General features: G+C 42.9%; 1 protein-coding gene across 4 annotated transcripts in view; it reads right to left on the bottom strand.

Moving 5' to 3' along the window:
• The window catches only part of BMP6 (bone morphogenetic protein 6), a 145,628-nt gene that overhangs the window by 18,137 nt on the left and 113,516 nt on the right, over positions 1-13,975 (bottom strand). For all 4 annotated transcript variants that reach the window (XM_006027591.3, XM_025208832.1, XM_025208831.1 and 1 more), the window contains exons 3-4: positions 2,609-2,757; positions 760-957 (exon numbers count right to left, since the gene is read on the bottom strand). In XM_006027591.3, the coding sequence (XP_006027653.1) occupies positions 760-957; positions 2,609-2,757 (347 nt within the window). The remainder of the gene's footprint in view (positions 1-759; positions 958-2,608; positions 2,758-13,975) is intronic.

Below are 13,975 nucleotides of genomic sequence, written 5' to 3'. Positions count from 1 at the left end.
GATAATACTATTCTAGAAGGCAAGGGAAGGGGACTGAACTACTTTACCATGTTTTTTCTAGGTTAAACCAAAAATTCATCATTGCTTTCAAGACTACACTAAACAGCCGCACACACAATGGGCTCAGTAACAGCATTCCAGCATGTAGAGGTGATGCACTTTAAATATCTAACACAGTGGTTTTCAACATTCTCAGACCCTCCTGGCAAATGCCAGCTCTTCACTTTTTCACTCATGTTTTTACTATAGAAAAATAATAGAGCAATTTTTCTGCTGCAAAGAACTCAGAAAGGCCACAACAGGTCAAAATATCTGACACTCCAGATTTCTGTTTCAAATCACTGGGTTTATCTTGTGAATCATGTCTACACATTAGCATACTTAGTAGTGCATTGGCACACCTAACTGTGTTGATATTCCGTGACACCCCACAGCACCCTTAAAAGGATCTCACAGCAGCCAAGGTGCTGTATCACCCTGATTGAGAATCACAGATCTAACACATCAAAGCTGCAATACTGGTCCAGGAAAATTGTAGCAAACTAATCAAAAGATTTGGGGTCAAATTCTGACCCCATGAAATTATATGGTACCTGGATTTCACTTTGGACTTAGAAAGACCCCACTAAAAATAAATATTACCTGAGCCTTCCTCTTCCAGACCCTTGCAAATATTTCTCTTTGCCTTCATCTATCAAAGCAAATGAAAGTATCAGAAAAAAAAGGATCTCTAGATGAAAGAGAGGATGCAGAAATTACCTGTGATACCAGACACCCTGGAAACATCCTGAGACTGAGTGGAGCGATTTCGATTCTGCTGCCTGCGCCGGTTTGTGGCTGACCTGGTGGTCCGGACATGGACCTCACTCACTTTGAAAAAGGCCACCATGAAAGGCTGCTTGTCATAAGGGCCATCTCGCCCTATCAGACCTGCTTCTCTTGGGTTTACACTCAGACCTTCAAATTAAACAAACAAAAAAAAAAGGGTACATTAGGTAGGGAAGAACCCACAGAATAATGTTTGCTAGCAACAGACAAAGCTGCTCTTCCCAAAAGCAAGGTTCCCCCTCTCCTCATTTTCTGTTGTTTCTCCTTTCTTCTTGCCCACTCTACACTTAGCCCTATTAAGAAGATGACTGCAGGCCCTGAGGGTGTGTGAAGCTTTGGGTGGTGATTCGATTTGGAGGAGATTTGGCCCAATTTGGTGGCCGAATCTCTGAATCTGAATCGAATCAGGGGACTAATTTAAAGGCCTGAATCGATTCAAAGCTCTCCAAATCTTTGGAAAAGATTCAGAGAGCTTTGATGATTCGGGCAGTCCCCAGTGGCAGCAGCAGGGAGCTACAGCCGACTCTGAGTTGGTAAGTACTAGGGGTGGGGGAGGGGGAGTGGGCCTGGCTGATCAGATTTGGCCAAATCGATTTGGGACAGATCACCAATTCGAATCACTGTCCCCCGAATCGGCCGAATCCGAAGCACTTACTACCTGCTTTGCACAGGCCTACTTCTTGATGGTCTCAAATTAATGTGAAATATGAACATTTCAAGGCAGGGACTGAATGCAGTCTTCTAATGCCATACAGTAAAGATAAATATAGCTACAGATATAGATAAATTCAAAACCTAAATCTGAAAAATTGGAGACGATGAGAACAGAAGGCACTGGGGAGAGTAGCCAGAAAAAATGTGAGGTGAAAGATGTACCTTTGTCATTGAGAGCTTAGAGATGGGGTGTGGTCACATTAATAGTTCATACCAAGAGCTGGGTCTCTCTAGTCAAAAGACAAGGTGCACCCTCTGATCTCTTGCTTGATTTCTATGAAATTACCAGCAATAGGAGGCAGAAAATGGAATGGGTGGAAGGCAAGGTTCCTCTTTATTGTTACTCCCTTCTTAAATTCTCCCATCTCTCCTCCTTCACTACTATATTTTCTACCTTTTTCTCAGGTTTACAGTATTTTGTCCTCTTCCTCCTCCTCCTCCCTCCCCTCAGCCTCCCTTCTTCCAAAGTCTTTATGGATTGTGAAGTGCTGTTGTTCATCTCACAGTCTGCAAAGCTATTCCCACCCATGGAATCTAAGGGACTGCATCCACAGAGAGAGCATCTCACTGAGAAATGGAGACTAATGGGATCTGCCTTTCCTTCTGCCATTATTTCATGACTTTTAAAGCTGTTACAACACATCATAAATGTGCCTCTTTTCTTTAAAAAAATAGTACATGGAAAAGAGGAAAGGAAGCAAACACCACCTTTTATTTTCTTCCCTGGTTTGGAAATAGGTAGCTTTGCTGGCCTGTTTTCCAGATGTCCTGAAGTTAATGGGAGCATGAGTGCTTTCCATTTCAGGAACAACGGTAAAGTATGGCAAAATCTGTGCTTGTGTGCACACATATATCGAGAAAACTGAGTACTTAAAGCATTTTAGGTCTAAGGAAGACCAGGAGCCAAGACTGACTGTACTAGGCTGTACAGTCTGTATCAGGCTGAGTTCCAGCTATCATATCACAGCTGTTTAGCTGGGGATGTTACCTCGAGCCTCGCCACTAAATGCTGCAATTTACAATTAAGAATGCTGCATGATTCTAAGCATACTGGTGATTAACTTACCATCCCTGGTCACCACACTAAGCTGGAGTCCCATGTTGTGTTGAGGGTTCAACACCCACATGTTACTGGTGGCAGTAATATCAAACTCCAGCCAGCCTTCTTCCGAGGCCCACACTGCCCGGGTATCCAACAAAAACAGATCAGAGTCTCTGCAAAGCAGAACAAAATATGAGGCATGGTAGGGGGAAGAATTGCATTGTTATCCTGTTCCAAAACTGTTGCTCCTGATGCCATCACCATGTGTTACCTGGAGAAACTGTAATTAAAATATTGCCTCTGTCACTAACAAATTCACTAATAAAGGTGTGCCCTTCAAAAAGCTAAACTCTGGTTTTCAAAAATGTCAATGCTGTCTACAGTTGTGAAACCAATGAGGGCTACAGAGACAAAATGGTGGTGGCTGCAAAGAAACTAATGTTTAAGATTACATACTGGTTGACTGGCAACTGGATCTTAACCCTTTCCCACTGACATTAGCCAGGGTGTAAAGTGGGCCTAGACTGTATGGTGGCCAATCTAGGCTGTACGCTGATCATTCCATGCCTGCTATGAAATGATTTTCATGACTCCAATCCATTTCTTCTAGCATAAATCCCCTACAAGTGAACCTATAGGTCAAGCTCCTAATAGATTTAGAAAATGAACTACCCAACTGCCACGAGAGAGGATCCCCTCCACCTCACTCCTGAGGTGCATCAGCAGGACAAACAGAGAATCTTGTGCTCCAGCAGCTAATCTCCCATATCTGTTTTGTGGATAAATGGCAGGCTTTTGTCTCCAGACTGTCACACATATTCTAGGACTAAATAAATATGATCATAAATTAAAAAAAAAAAGTCTTGAAGAAATGTGTTGAATAAATTTTCTCTAATATACATTCTTTCACTGTTCATAGTCCCTTCATAATTAAAATAATAGAATCATAGAAAATTAGGGCTGGAAGGGACCTCAGGAGGTCATCTAGTCCATCCCCAATTATATCATCCCAGTTAAGGCTTTGTCGAGCCAGGTCTTAAAAACTTGCACGGATGGAGAGTCCACAACCTCTCTGGGCAGCCAGTTCCAATTCTTCCATAACAGGTAAATCCAATTCTTCCTCTTTCAGTAAAGGAGTACAACACTTGCCTTAGATGAACCAATACTACAGTTCTAATATGGGTACCTGAAACCAATCCCATCTTTAGTCTTCCTGTAGAAATACGTTGATAATAATAACATAATGAAAATAAGAAAACAGGATACCTGCCCCTTCCTCCCATCACAAGTTAATTTCAGAATGAGTTTTGTTTGAGTTATACTTTATTTTTGGCCAAATGCTAATGTCATAATACCCAGAAGTTTGGTTTACATGAGATGACACATGGAAAAATAAGCACTTAAGTATATTAGGGCTTTTAGTGCAGCTATTTTTACAGTGGGAAGGTTCCCCCCTGCTTTGGTAGTAGCACATTCTGTGGTTGACTCAGCAGCCTTTCCCACAGGAGTCTTTGCATCCTTTCTTCCAATGGGAAGAGTATTTCAGGAGAGACCCTGTGACCTTCACCTCCAGCAGCAGTGTGTGGTAAGGCTCGCCAGCTGCTATATACTTGGGAAACATTAAGGTTGAAAGATTTGGGCTTTCCCAAGCACACTGTAAACTCTGGAGCACTACTGCTAAGGAAATTCCAAAACGCAGCTGCAGCTGAGACACCAGTACCAGAAAGTCAGGAGAGGAATTAACTGCTGAATCACTCCAAAGTCTTAGTAGATCTGCCAGAGTGGTCTCTGGCAGCCAGAGATGCAGGTCACAGGAATGCAAAAGGGTGCTTTAAGTCCCATCCCTGTCTCTCCTCCTCAGTCAGATTTTGAGGCCCTTCCTCAGCCTTTTCTCTGCAAGCCCTGCCTCTGCCCCCTTCAGGGCTACCTTCCTCTAAACGCCAAAGTCTCCAAACTGACTGCTACATTATTGCTACCTGGAAAACAACAAAAAACAAACCCAACAACAAAAACTGTTTGCCCTTGGAACTACATACGAGGAAACTAATGCTCCCACAAATGCCAACAAGCATCAGATTACGTAGAGGTATGGTTAGGTCAAGGGTGAAATTCATGGCCTAATTCTTCATTGTCTGGTACTTTGTGAAGTGCTTTAAGCTAGTGTGAAATAAGTGAAAAGTGGGTGCAGACTGCTACCAAACCGAAATTATCTTCCCATAACCCATTTTGCACAGGACTGAATGCTACATAAGTACCTACGCCAAATGCCTACACCAAGTCATCTAACTGACAAGCAGGTTCATACACTACTCAACAGATCAAGTCAGGGTTTTTTTGTTGTTTTTTTTAATTTACAACATTTTTCACTAAAAGCTTTCACTATTTTCTCACTAGCTCCTCCTAAGCTTTCGTTTTAGAACAAGTATATAAAGTCAAATGTTGTTTTACTCAATAGATATTACAAGTGTCACCAGACATGACCATGAAAGTGAAAAGACTCAGTGCGGTGGTAGAAATAGACTGAGATAGGGACACGCCGGATGGCACATAGGAGGTTTCTGGCTTGAGAAGAAATGAAATAAAGGACTCTGTGGGCATATCTACATGAGAAATTTACTGAGGAGCAGGATAATTAGCTCTGCAGTAAACATCTTGCGCTTACACATGCAGCCCTATTAAATTAATAAACTCTGCGGCAGGGTAGTATTTGTAAATACAAGTATTACCCTGCTGCAGTTATTTACTCTGCAGCACTCCATGTATAGATTCTGATGTGGCTGGCTGGGGTATGAGGGTGCTTCAGTGAGGGGGCTGCCTGCTGGCTAGCCTCATGCTGGAGCACCCTTGTTCCCCAGCCAGCCCTCCACAGCATGACGAGCCATGTTGGAGTAGCCCTGGGCTGGCAGGCTGACCCCCTGGGCCCTCTGCCAGCTGGTGTTACTCTGACCTAGCTCAATGTACTGCCGTCCCAGGTGCACATTCAAATAGTGTGCCTGGGAGCAATAAACTCCAGTGCAATATGCAACGGAGTTTATTGCTTTGTATTAACAGATGCCCTAGTAAGGACTAAAGGAATAGAAAACACACCTCATCCAGAACTGGGAAAAGAGGTCAGCTTTCTTGAGAATCAACATTTCTCTTCTCCGAAAATAGCTGTGAAGCCACTGACAAAACCATGTCCCTCATTTTCCTTGAGCAACTGGTTCATGCAGAGGATGACAAGCTATTACTGCTACGAGTTGCTCCTTTGGCTCAAATGGCAGAGATCTGAGAGGCAACTATGTAGGTTCTAACCCTGTGAGAATAAATATGGATCCACTAGATGGAATTTGGGAGTTTGGGTTTGCTTTTTCTAAAAAAAACTTGGCATTGTTTTAAAGGTATTTTCTTATGTTAAAGTTGCAAAGTTAAGTTCTTGAAAGACAGGCAACATCAGAATTAAAACTGCCTGTCACCTGGTACATGTGGATTACCATCATACTTGTCCATATCATTGGACTGTAAGCTCTTTGGGCTGGTGGCTACCTTTTTCTTTTGTTTTTGCACAGTGCCTACCCAATGAGTTCTAGTCCTGGATACCAGAGATGCTACAGTAATGCAAATAAAATCTTTGCTCAGAGACCAAATCAGGGTTGTGCAAGACTTCTCAGTACATTCCATGTCTCATTTGCTGTAGATGCTGGAAGCACATTGCAGCTGTAACAGTGGAGTACAGAATGACCAGAGAGGGAAGACCGTCTAGGAACAGAGACTGAAGACAAACTGAGAATCTGATGATCAGTGATGTTTAAGAATTTCAGTCAAAAGCTTCTTTTCAGCTAAGTACAGATAGTCAAACAGCCCCAGGAGGAATTAATTCAATCTTTGCAGGTTTATCTAAACTGTGTAGATTGAACTAACACTAAAGCGAACTGCTGTTCACTTTTGAAACCAGAAATGCAGCCAGACCCCTGCAGTGGCCCACACCAGTAGCCGGGGCAGTAGGACAATAAAGCATGCCTCCAAGCCTGCTGGACACTGCTGAAGGCGCCTGAATGCAGCCAAGCAGGAACCATCCTTGATTGGCTGCCCAGCACATGCCCCCCAACCCCTTGCTATCCACCCACAGAGAACAGTCCCTCTAAACTGGGACCAGCCAGATCCCTCAGCCTCAGTGGGGTTTCCTGGCCCTGGTGCAAAGAGTGGGTTCCCCCCTATCGCCCCTCAATATGGCCCCAAGCTGGGCTGAGAGGCACAGGCAGAGGCTAGGGAGCAGAGGCTTTAATAATTCAGCTCTGTGAAAGCAGGGGGGGCAGGGCCACCCCTGCTCCACTGGAGCAGATAGCATAGCCTAGGGATCCTGGGATGCTTGGGGACTGAGTTAACTTGATACAGGAGGGAATCTGAGACAGAAGTTCCAGAAACTGGCCTGACATAAATCAGTTAAGCCTGATACTACATCCATCCAGGTTTGTCTAAAACAGGTTTCGGACATTTTGAAAGCAGTTTACGGGCACTGAACATCTGTTCTGTTACAGGTTTAAACCAGTTTCTGATCACTTAAACTAGTTTATGTGCAACCATGCCTTCAACCTTCATGTCAAGGATACTATATAGATTCGGGCCTATTTGGAGGACTCCTAAATTCAGTGAATGAAAAAAGGTTGCAGTATCAAAATTCAGCATTCTTTAGTACTGCCTAAAACTGTCTTCAGGATTTCATGTCCACAAACAAGTCTCTTTGTGTTCATCAATGTGGAAGTCTAATTAAGATTTTAATCATATCTTACTAATTGCCAGAGTTTCAGTATTAACTTGTTAATGTTTGTGCAGCAGCACTTCAGCTATGTAAAACATTGCCCGTGCAGTTAAGGTGCATCTATACATGTACTTTAATGCACATGAGCCTATTTAATGTGCATTAAAGTGTCACCAAAAAAATGTGCTCTTCACCTAATCCACATTAAAATAGGCTAATGCGCCTTCTTCTAGTAACTACTAGCAAACTGCCCCCTCGCGGTGCTGGGGAACCAGAAGTGGGGGCCCACGGCCCCCCCGGTCTTTGCACAGGGCAGGGGCAGGCTGCAGCTGTGGACTGCCCTTAGTCTCTGCTCTGTGCCTTGCTGCCGCTGCATTGACAGCAGTGCGGCGCCATGTGGCTCACTGGCCAGCCCACCCAGCGTTGGGACTCACATGGCGCTGTACCACTGTCGGAGCAGCAGCAGTGAGGCATGGAGCAGAGGCTGAGAGCAACCCAGAGCTGCAGGCCACCCTTGCCCCATGCACAGACTGGGGGGCCACATGCCCCCACTCCTGGTTCCTCAGCACTGCAGCTCTGGAGGAGCCACCAGGCTCCAACTGTCCCACAACCCAGCCTGGTCAGAGACCCATCACCGTGAACTGGGCCCCACCTGAGCCAGGTCATGGGGCAATCAGAGCCCTGTGGCTCATCCAGGGGCATGGCGTGGGGGAGCCAAAGGAAGAGTAAGTGCCCCCCTCCCCTGGCTTCTCCCATGTCCAGCCCTGTGCACCCCACCACCACCACCTCCCGCTACTCCACCCCGTGCCGCCTCCCAGGAAGGGGCCATGCCCTGCGCTGCCCCCATTTGGTGTCCAGCCACATGCAACCACCCCCGCCCCCTCCCTCCCCACTCTCCCTTCCTGGGTGGAGGCGGTTGGGGGCCAGGGAGCAGGGCAGGCGGTTGGGGGCATGGTGAGGCAGGGTGGGGCGCACTGCCACGGGGCCATGCAGTGAACCCCGGCATCTCCCACTCCTTGCTGGCTGTGGTCTGGGGGCGTACTGCACTGTGCCTCCTGACAACAATTGGCAGGGAGCAGAAGGCTGCAGCAGGAAGCATGTCATATTGCACCATGCCCCCGACCACCTGGCCTGCTCTCTGGTCCTCCACCTGTGGGCAGCACATGCGTAGTAGGCCCAGAGCATTACGGACAGACAGACAGACTAAGGCTTTTATTATATTAGAATAGACATTTATACACACACTTTTTTGTCCCGCAACACATTGGAGATCCACTGCTTTGGAGGAGACTTGATTAATCAAGTTTGCTCCGCACACGAGCCAAGGAGAACTGTACTGTGCCGTGTGCAGTTGTATAACCAGGGAAATGTGTGTTAGCGCGCAGAAAATGGCAGTGGTGTGGTTTTTGAACTAAAGCACCTCCAATGTGGTTTAGTTCAAAAGTGCGCCACTGCCATTTTCTCAGCGCTGACGCGCATTTCACCACTTATATAACTGTAAATGTCGCAGCACCAGGCACTTTTCAAAACACTGCAGCACTTACATGTGTAAAAATGCCCTTACATGTTCATTAATGCATGTTAGGTAATGCACATTAAGTCTAGTACCTCCATTGTGAGGTACTAGAAAAAGGTGCATTAGCCTATTTTAATATGCATTAGTGAAAGAGCACGATTTTTTGTAATGCTTTAACATACACTGAAATAGGCTAATGTGCATTAAAGCACAGGTGTAGATACTAGATTTTAATGTGCATTACTTAACGTGCATTAATTAATGTGTAGATGGACTCTAAATTTCTATTACTTCAGAGAATGGTGGAAACTAAGGTAGAAAAGTGATTTATCTTAGACGGCACAGTAATTGAACTGGAAAGAGAAGAGTCAGGAAGTCCCGACTAAAACAAGAGCTCTTTCCTGCAGACCACACCTTATGGGTCTGATCCAAAGCCCAACAAACTACATTATAAGGTCTTTTCATACCCATCGATGGACTTTGGATCTCCAAACAAAGGTCACAGGAGCAATTACATGTAGATGAAGGAAACAAATAGAAACACACACACACACACACACACACACACACAGAAACTAAAGTAGAATTATGAGTTGTCTGTGTGAATCAGAGAACAGAATTTAACTCTGAGACTGGGGAAAAAAGAGAGCTCAGTTGTCAGCTATGAATATCAAATATAGCTACTTTGCTTAAAAAGCAACATCCTGACCATATATTCAGAATATTTATAGAAGGAATAGCTTGCATCTAATTACAGTGCTTTCCTTTGTAGCCTATATATTTTGTTCCTCCATGTAAACCTGTCAACAAAATCTCTATGGTTGTTAATCTTAAATATTTAATTGATGCTAATTAGATTACAGTTTAGTCAAATTAGTAATCAGGTCTAGTGGTTAACCTTTGTTATGATAGTTAGTGAAATTTCTAGATTAAAATAATTTCTCTCTGTCCTGGGTACACATTACAACATGGAATTTTGCCACAGGAAAACACCAGAGCTATAAAAAAACTAAACCTTCAGAAGTATATATTGAAAAAGGTTTTTTACTTTCCTGTCCTGCCTTATTTTCTTTTCCTTCACAACTAGTCACAAGTTTTTCCAAGAAGGCAGTAAGAATAAACAGAATTCTTAACTTCTAATGGCCATGTTAAAGGCATCTTATTTTAATTACAGATCTAGGAACAACATTTTTGGCTTAACTTCAAAGCTCACAATTAGCCAGGTATTTAAGGGATTGTTACACATCTCAACATCCACTAACTGAGGCATTAATTACTTTAAGTCTCTAAAACTTTCCTCAACTGAACCTTTTGACTACTTTTCTTCAAAGACAAGCTGACATAGTAGTCTAGACTCTACATAACAGCAACTTCAGAAAAGTTAATTTTGCACAAAAGTGTGAGGAGTTCTACAACTTTATTTTACTTTCTTGATTTTTTTTATGAAAACCCTTTCTAAATACTTCTTTGTGTACCTCACTCTGAATCCATGGGATGCACTAATATCAGCTCTCCATAAAAAATATTCTTTGTATGATCTATCAGAATAATTTATATCTATCAAAATAATTCTGAACATCTGCTCCAACAAAATGTAGTTTCATAGAGATAAGATTTTGAAGGTTTAGCCTAGAACAACTCAAGATCAGCTTGTTTCATGGGGATTTGTAGTGCTAACTAGATAAGAACATAAGAGTTTACCAATAAAACATACTATATATGTTGTGTGCAGAATGTGATGCATACAGAGACATGCCATGAAATATTAACAACTTTGAATATCTAACCACAATAAGATCATTTTTATTTGGTTATCACGCCTTCATGAAAAGAGCTCTGTAAGAAGAAACCATGCAACTGCGAAGAACCCCATGGTAGATATAGAATGTATTCTTTTTTTTGGAACCCCAGCAGCCATGCACTGCCACTTCCCAGGGCATTGAGTTGCCTTGCTATATATCTCTGGGCCAGAGCCCAGTCTCTTAAGCAGGGAAGCTCACAAAAGTGAAAGCTCAGGGCCTGACACTAAAAGAGAAAGGCTCTGTTTCAACATTGTCACATGGATCTATGAGAAACTTCAAGGAAACCAAAGTTTAACTGTGGATGGAGTTAACCCTGCAGCAAACTCTTTATAGAATCAACAGACCAACATACATATCTGCACAAAACCAGCAATCACCCGAAACACACCAAAAAAGCTGTGATATACAGCCAAGCCCTCAGATACCACCACATTTGTACTGAAGAGAACACCCGGGATTGCCACCTGACCAATCTTAAAAAGGCTTTCACCTAACAAGGACACTTGTCCAGAGAGATAGACTGCACGTTTGAAAGAGCCACCCGGATACCATGTGAAGAACTGCTGCAGTACAGAAGAAAACCCCCCACAAATCGCACACCGCTGGTTATGACGTATCACCCCTCCCTTGAACCTGTATGGAAAATCCTCAAACAATTGCAACCCATACTAGACAGAGAACCCATTCTTAAAAAGATCTTCCCAGAGCCTTCAAACAAGCACCGAACCTCGCCAACCTCATCACCAGAAGCAAACTTCCTCAAGCCCAGAACACACCAAAAGGATGCAGACCATGCCATGACAAGGAATGCAAAACCTGCCAACACATCTCCACCACCCCCACTATTACTACACCCCACAACAGAGCCATCAGCATCCCTGGATCTTACAGCTGCACCTCCAGAAACGTAATATATCTTAAACAATGCACCAAATACCCTGATGGAAAATACGGAGGAGAGACCAAACAACGACTGCGCACCAGAATGAATGCACACCGGAAATCTATCAAAGACAGGAATACCCAATTACCTGTGGGGGCACATTTCTCACAAGAAAACCACTCTCTTTCCAACCTCTCAGTCCTGATCCTCAAAGAAAACTTACAAAACACTTCCCAGAGACAAGCCTATGAACTCCACTACATCAGCCTCCTGGACACTAAAAATCATGGACTAAATATAGATATTGGATTTATGACACATCATAACCTGCCTGACATCTGACTCCCCAGGTATCTCTCCACTTTCATCCCTCTTCTCTCTCTTCCCTTCTTCATCTCTTCCCTTCTCTTCATCTTATCTCTATGAAACTCCCCTCCCCAGCCTCTCTCTCACCCATTGACTCCTCAATCTACATTTTCACCGACTACCTGTCCTGTATGCATACCAGCCCAGTTGCTGGCTTCTTTACTTTTCATTCCATCCAGGAAGAGCACACACCAACTGCTGAAACTTCCTTAGCCTGATGAAGGGTTTTTGAACCCGAAAGCTTGCTTAATAACTATTCTCCAACTATTTGGGTTGGTCTAATAAAAGATATCAGATTCACCCAAGGAACCTTATAAAAACAAGACCTTAATCCTCATAATTTTGTGAGGCAAAAAAAAGGATTTTATAGATGGACAAATGGCCAAAAGAAGGTGCCCAATGTCACAGCAAAAGTCTCTCGAACTCTTTATTAAAGGACTTATTCAAAGCATGTCAGTTATTTCTTGGAATTGGCTTTGGTTTCCACCATAAGGAGGAAACGGAAACAGAAATAGGGGGTTTCTTTGCCCTTAAAAAGAGCCAAAGCAGTTTCCTTCAGATTTTGGAGGAAAAGATAATTTAGCTGCAGGACTGAATATACTTATCTACTAAATCTCACCCCAGAACAACTTTGACTTTTAAACCACTTCAAAAAAAATGCACAGGCGTACCAGGAGTTTAAGTAGAAATCCTGACAGGCACTTATCTATAGCATCACAAAAATAGCTTTATAATATACAAATATACGCACGCTATATACAAATTTGACCTTAGACTGGAACAGATTGATGTTTAAACTCTGCCGTGTTTTCCACAACCCAACTCCAATCCAGTTGGACACCGTTATTTATTTTCTAAGCTATAAACACTGCTTGTAAATCAAATTGCCCTTGTAGATTAGAAACTCAGATGGTATTTGTATAAATATCCTGTTGCAGAGAAGAAGGCTTTATTACCACTGTAATTGGCAACTAAAAATAATGCCAGCTTTAACTCTTAAAGAATTACGTTCAACTACAGAACACACTTTAAAAATGGGGGATAGGGAGGACATGTTCCTCTACCTTCAGTCTTATCATGTAGGAGGAATCTTTCTACACATATCAAGCCATGATATTTCATTCTCAGTGTAAATGAAACTGTTTAATAAACGTTGACCATTAAGGCACCGTATCTTCCTTTGATCTTCAGCTCAAGCCACTACTTCATGTTTTTTATAGATTAGTTGTTTGGACAGCGTAGGAGTGTTTTGAGGCCTGTATTAACAGGATATTTACACTTGAAAACATAATAATTGTCCCAACCAAGGCTTGACATCTTTGATCAACCACAACCTCTTCCTTCCCCACCCCTGACCTGACACCTCACTCGGTGAAAGCAAGAAAGTTTCCGGACTGAAGCAAACTTAATGATCTGTTCCCAGAAATAAATCAATTTCTTCCCTTCATAGTTCTGGTCTCTTTGAAATGCATAGCCCATTCCCTAAGTTTCAAACCTCTAAAGTTCCCTAGCCAGTTTTCCACAAACTCAGTATTATCTGTATATTTGGAACACAGTGGATGCATTTATACGAGATGCTAACTGCACAGTAGCCAAATAATTCTGTGCAGCAGAGCATCCCAGTACCAACAGTGCTAATACACTACTGTGCAGTAATATTAGGCTACTGTGCAGTAGTATTACTAAAAAGGTGTTCACTACTGTTACTGTGCAGTAACTTTGGTTACTGCACATTTATTTAGTACTTGTATAATCAAGTAGTAAATAAATGCGCAGTAACCACTTTGAAGTAGCATCTCGTGTAGACACACCCAGTATAAATAGGATTGAATTCCCTTCTGTCTACACCAGTATTATAAAAAGAGGAAAGGGGCAGGTTGCAATATTACAGCCTACTATGCCTTCTGAAGTGAAATGTCACCCTTTAGTTATCATGAAGATGATCATAAGCTCTTTAAAACCAATGTGTTCTTAAATTCTTTTGGTGGCTTTAAACTTTTCCTTTATTCTGTAGTTAAAAAAGAAAAAGAGATTAAAAAAGAATGCCCTTATGGCTATGCGGAAGCAACCCAGATACAATAACATT

The sequence above is a fragment of the Alligator sinensis genome, unplaced genomic scaffold (assembly GCF_000455745.1).
Source record: "Alligator sinensis unplaced genomic scaffold, ASM45574v1 scaffold747_1, whole genome shotgun sequence".
NCBI lineage: Eukaryota > Metazoa > Chordata > Crocodylia > Alligatoridae > Alligator > Alligator sinensis.
Note: the sequence above shows the minus strand (reverse complement) of the source record. Positions and strands in the feature narration are given on the sequence as shown.